The 4,806-nt window shown below is 63.5% G+C and overlaps 2 protein-coding genes across 3 annotated transcripts in view; both read left to right on the top strand.

Annotated features, from left to right (window-relative positions):
• Nucleotides 1-14: 14 nt before the first annotated feature.
• LOC121101712 (UPF0598 protein C8orf82 homolog) lies at nt 15-1,342 on the top strand. The gene is made up of 2 exons (XM_040625972.1): nt 15-577; nt 836-1,342. Exons 1-2 carry the CDS (start codon nt 499-501, stop codon nt 1,279-1,281), a joined length of 525 nt encoding a protein of 174 aa, XP_040481906.1. The 5' UTR covers nt 15-498; the 3' UTR covers nt 1,282-1,342.
• A 1-nt stretch (nt 1,343) lies between these two features.
• Nucleotides 1,344-4,806, top strand: part of LRRC24 (leucine rich repeat containing 24) — a 5,211-nt gene continuing 1,748 nt past the window's right edge. Inside the window, exons 1-4 of one of the 2 annotated variants that reach the window (XM_040625968.1) lie at nt 1,344-1,728; nt 3,805-4,058; nt 4,212-4,490; nt 4,613-4,781. In XM_040625968.1, the coding sequence (XP_040481902.1) occupies nt 3,888-4,058; nt 4,212-4,490; nt 4,613-4,781 (619 nt within the window). In that variant the 5' untranslated portion in view covers nt 1,344-1,728; nt 3,805-3,887. Of the gene's footprint in view, nt 1,729-3,719; nt 4,059-4,211; nt 4,491-4,612; nt 4,782-4,806 lie in introns of both variants that reach the window. The other variant, XM_040625969.1, reaches the window with a different exon arrangement.

Here is a 4,806-nt window from a genome sequence, read left to right as displayed (position 1 = left end):
CTGAGGTAAGTAAACGTGACTGCCGAGCTGGGTCAACGAGCTGGAGAGATTGGGGCGTCGCGTCTCAGCCCCAGAGGGGTCGGACCCCCAGCAGCCAACCTGCCACACGCAGCTGTAGCTGCGTCTCGCGCGCTCCGCATCCCCAGATCCTGCCCCTCCCTGCGGTCCCCGGGCCGGGGCCGCCCCGCCTGATTTGCAAGCCCTGGCATATCCGGGAGGAAGCAAGTCGGGGAGCCTCCGCGGAGGAGGTGTTACACCTGATTAGAAACTTGAGGAAGGGAGAGGTACGGGGAAAGCATGGCAGCTCGGGCACCCGCATGGCCCGGAGTGCGGGGTAGATGCGGGAATGTTGGTAAGGCTCCCCGGTTTACTTTCCACTCGCCTCTCTGCACGCGGTGTATACAGACAAGCAAGGGAAGCGGACACTAGCCCCCAGCTCAGGCTGCCCGAGGCCTCCCCGCCCTGGGGCCGACTCTGTCTGGCTCCCAGCTGGGACTCATGGGCCATGGCCTGCGCCTCTGTCCGCAGCTTTTCCTGGATGACTCCAAAATGAAGAACTTCATCACCTGCTACAAAGGTACCGCCGCACCCTCCTCCCCACCTTCCATCTCCCTTCGGCAAGGCCCTGGTGGGCTCTGCTTCCCAGCCTCCCCACTGGCCCGCCCGAAACAGAGGACCAGGAGTCCTGCGCACAGGAGCCCTCCTGTCTAGAGTGAGGCCAAGGTGGTGTACCGACAACCGGTGCCAGTCCTTGGAGTTGCCCAGGGCGAGCGGCTTGCCTGGGGGAGCAGGGCCCCGTGTAGACTGGCATGGTAAGCAACCCCTTTACCTCCAGACCCACAGTTCCTGGTCACCTTCTTCTCCCGCCTGAGACCCAACCGCAGCGGTCGCTACGAGGCCTCTTTCCCCTTCCTCTCGCCCTGCGGCAGGGAGCGCAATTTCCTGCGCTGCGAAGACCGGCCCGTGGTCTTCACGCACCTGCTGGCCTCGGGCCCCGGGCCCCAGCGTCTCTCCTACTGCGGCGGCGGTGAGGCCCTGGCCGTGCCCTTCGAGCCGGCGCGTCTGCTGCCCCTGGCCACCAATGGGCGCCTCTACCACCCGGCGCCAGAGCGTGCGGGCGGCGTGGGCCTGGTGCGCTCAGCCCTGGCCTTCGAGCTTAGCGCCTGCTTCGAGTATCCGCCCGGCGCGTCTGCGCAGCCCTCGCACGTGCGCTGGCAGGGCCGTCGCCTCGCCCTCACTATGGACCTGGCCCCGCTGCTGCTCGCCACTCCGCCACCCTGAGCCGCAGGCTGGAGGGCAGGCGCCCGCAGGTGCCCCTGGCCGCCTCCCCGCCTCCCCCCGCGGCCCCGCCCCCCCTCCCGGCGAGGTCCCGGCCGCGCATCGCTGCGCACGCGCAGCCAAAGAGCGCGCCGGCCGAATGCGCGTGCGCGGCAGAGGTGCACCGCGGCCCCGTTCCGCTCGGCGCTGTCCGAGGTGCTGCCGTGTCCGGGGCCTCGACTGCGAGGAGGGGCGGGATCGCGGGCCCTTCTGCTCCCTCCCCACACCTTGGGCCTGGGGCGTCCTTTGGTTTGTCCCTTGCTCACTGGGGCTGGCCGGGGAGGCCGGGCCGGAGGCGCGGGGGCTCCAGTGCGCGTGCGCGAGCGACGCCCGCCCCTCCCCCGCCCGGCGCTGCTCGGTGGGCCGGGGCTCCGCGGGCTCGGCGGGGGAGCCGCGCCGCGGGAGCGTCAGGTGAGGGGGCGCCCGACCCGAGGTCAGCGGGCATGGGGGCGGGATCGGGGGCCGTTCCGGCTCTGTACCCCGCGCGCACCGAGAAGGGGAGGAGACCTGGCGGGGACCACGCCCTGCCCTGAACTGGCCCAATACAGACCCGCGCTGGAGGGGGTGCAGGTGACACCGTGGGGGAATCGAGGCACGCGGCTCGGGCTTCGCACTGAGCCCGAGGGGGTCGCAGGGCTTCCTCGCCCCTCCAGTCCCCTCAGAGATGGGCGCCCTGGAGACGGTGACACCAAACGCAGAATCCTGTGTGTGACGCCCCGCCCCCTGCCCAACCGGATTAGAGGGCTGTCCGCTGGGTAAAAGGATTTCTAGGCTGGCCTCCTCTGCTGTTCCCGACCGGGCCCTCATCCCTGCTCAGGCCGCCCTTTTTATTCCAGTCAGCGTCTAGGGGGTGTCCCTGTGAACCGCAGTGCCTTGAATCCTAAGGAGGAAGCCAAGAAGCTCCCCTACTTAAGAGGACTTGCTGCTGGAGGCTGGGTGGGCAAGCCCTGGGCCAGCCCTTTGGCTCAGGGAAATGGATCCCAGGAGCCCAGAGTATGCCTTCAGGTCCTTGGGGTTCACACACATCCCGAGACACCTGGGACCTGCCTCTGCCTGGGCCAAAGCTATATTCCATTAAAACTTTTGCTGTGCCTACCTCATTTCTAGTGACTTTAAATAATCATGTGAGTTACAATGTAGAGCAAGATTTGAACAGACACCAAGGCCGCTTGGTACCTTTCCACATGACTCACTCTTGCTAGCGGGGAGACTTGGTAAACAGGCAGGGGTTGAGTGGGACCATTTGAGGAAGGGCTGGAGGCTGGATGACAATACACTCTCAGCTTTGCTAACCCTGGCTCCACACTAGCTGGCTTCTCAGCCCAAGTTCCCACCTTTAAAACTGGACTTACTGTGCCCGGAACTAGACCCAGGCCTTCCCATCTTTCTAGGATCATAGGTGCATGTGCATAAAATCCCCAACGCTATATTCCTTCACAATTCTGGAGGTCACTGCTTCCACAGCCCATTTGGGAAACTACCCTAGATACCCAGTTGGTGGCCCAAGGCTCCTCTTTTACAACCCAGCTCTTCCAGAGCCCAAAGCAGAAGCACCTTGCTGGGAGCCAGCAGGGAGAACAGAGGCCATGGCTTCTGAACTGACTTTCCTATTGTGTGCCACATCCCCCAATTCTCTAACAAGTTCCCTGAGAAATACCCGTAATTCTCTGCAAGCCGTTCCACCCATTCTCACCGCCAGGACGGCAGGGGCAGGGGCTGGATAAAGCTGTGCTAAAGCAGTGCTTGCATTTTCCTGTGGCTGGTAGCTCCCAGGATTAGTTCTGCCCACGTTACCCATTAAGATACATCAGGTGGATCCCAGGGTCTGGGAACACAGCATGAGTTTTAGGGATAAAAGGACTAGACTTAATGCTGGGTCAGGGTCAGGTGAAGACAAGGACACTGGCAGTGTGGGGCCTTGGACCTTGTGTTGGGGGCACAAGACTTCTGCTCTGGATTCGGCTTTTGGAGGTCTCACAGAGAGGAGTCCATGTGGACAAGGGGAAATGTCTTTCCAGAGGCTGTTCTTCCCCTTCTAGCCTGTGCTTGGGTAACAGGCTTCACCGCCTACGTGTTCCCAGGCTCACACCTTGCACCAGCCTCTTGTACCTTAGATTCAAGGAGTGGCCAGTTGCTAGAATGTGGAGGGAAGCCTGATCCAGACGTCCACACGCATGAGCAGGAAGCCCCCTAGAGTGCCAGACGGAGATAGGTGGGAAGAGAAGGGAGCTCGGCTGGGCTTGACTCTCCCCACATGGCCTGAGTAGTAAGACTAAGAACAGTGGAAGTTCCAAATTGAAACCTGATGCCCCACATCTTCATGACTGTTTTTGTAAAGGAAGGAAACCAACTTTTTCCCCCCTTTTTTAATCAGTTGCTTGAACTGATTTGTAACTTTTCAGAAACTAGACACAGGGTGTGGGCCTCCATCCACGTCCTTCTCTGGCTCTCAAGTGTTAGGGGCAGGCCTGCCAACCTGTGTTTCAGGAGGCACATCCCATCCGGGCTGGACTATAAGGAAGCCCGTCAGGAGGCTGCAGCTTCGTGGCCTGCGGCCGGTCCCGCGGGAGATGGCCCCGGGGGCGCCCACGCTGCTGCTGCTGCTGTGGCTGCTGTGGTTCCCTGACTTCCCGCCCCACGCTGCCGGCTGCCCGGCCGCCTGCCGCTGCTACAGCGCTACGGTGGAGTGCGGCGCCCTGCGGCTGCGCGTCGTCCCGCCCGGAATTCCACTTGGGACGCAGGTGGGCACCGCGTGGGGCCACTGGGCCGCGGGGCAGAGGCGCCCGCGACACAGAGGGAGGGGTGTGTGAGCGTCCCTGTGGGTGCTGGAGCGCTCTAGGGAAGAGGGCGACTCCCTCGGCGGGGTAAATACCCTCCCTCCCTCTGCCCCGCAGACGCTGTTCCTGCAGGACAACAGCCTCGCGCGCCTGGAACCGGGCGTCCTGGCGCCTCTCACAGCCCTACGCCGTCTCTACCTGCACAATAACAGCCTGCGCGCCCTGGAGCCAGGCGCCTTCCGCGCGCAGTCACGCCTGCTAGAGCTGGCGCTCACAGGCAACCGGCTGCGCGGCTTGCGAGCTGGCGCTTTCGCGGGCCTGGCCCAGCTCCGTGCACTCTACCTGGCTGGTAACCAGCTAGTGCAGCTGCTGGATTTCACCTTCCTGCACCTGCCGGTGAGGGGGTTACGTGGGGCCCGAGTAGTGAAAGGGAGAAAAGCCAGCCCAGTCTAGCCTGCTAAGAAGGGAACCTGTCTCCCAGGGCCCCTTCCCCTGATGATCTGCTGTCCTTCCTTCAGCGACTGCAGGAGCTGCACCTGCAGGAAAACAGCATCGAGCTGCTGGAGGACCAGGCCCTGGCCGGGCTCTCCTCACTGGCACTGCTGGACCTCAGCAGGAATCAACTGGGCACCATCAGCCGTGAGGCCCTACAGCCCCTGGCCAGCCTGCAGGTCCTGCGCCTCACAGGTAACTCCCGGGGGGGGGGGGGGGG

This window comes from Ursus maritimus, unplaced genomic scaffold (assembly GCF_017311325.1).
Source record: "Ursus maritimus isolate PB19 unplaced genomic scaffold, ASM1731132v1 scaffold_9, whole genome shotgun sequence".
Lineage (NCBI taxonomy): Eukaryota > Metazoa > Chordata > Mammalia > Carnivora > Ursidae > Ursus > Ursus maritimus.
The sequence above is the reverse complement of the archived record's forward strand: the minus strand, read 5'-3'. Positions and strand labels throughout refer to the sequence as shown.

Coding starts and splice junctions, on each gene's coding strand:
- LOC121101712 (XM_040625972.1), top strand. CDS start 499: ATGGGCCATGGCCTGCGCCTCTGTCCGCAGCTTTTCCTGGATGACTCC. Junction 578..835: donor CTTCATCACCTGCTACAAAG/GTACCGCCGCAC, acceptor CTTTACCTCCAG/ACCCACAGTTCCTGGTCACC.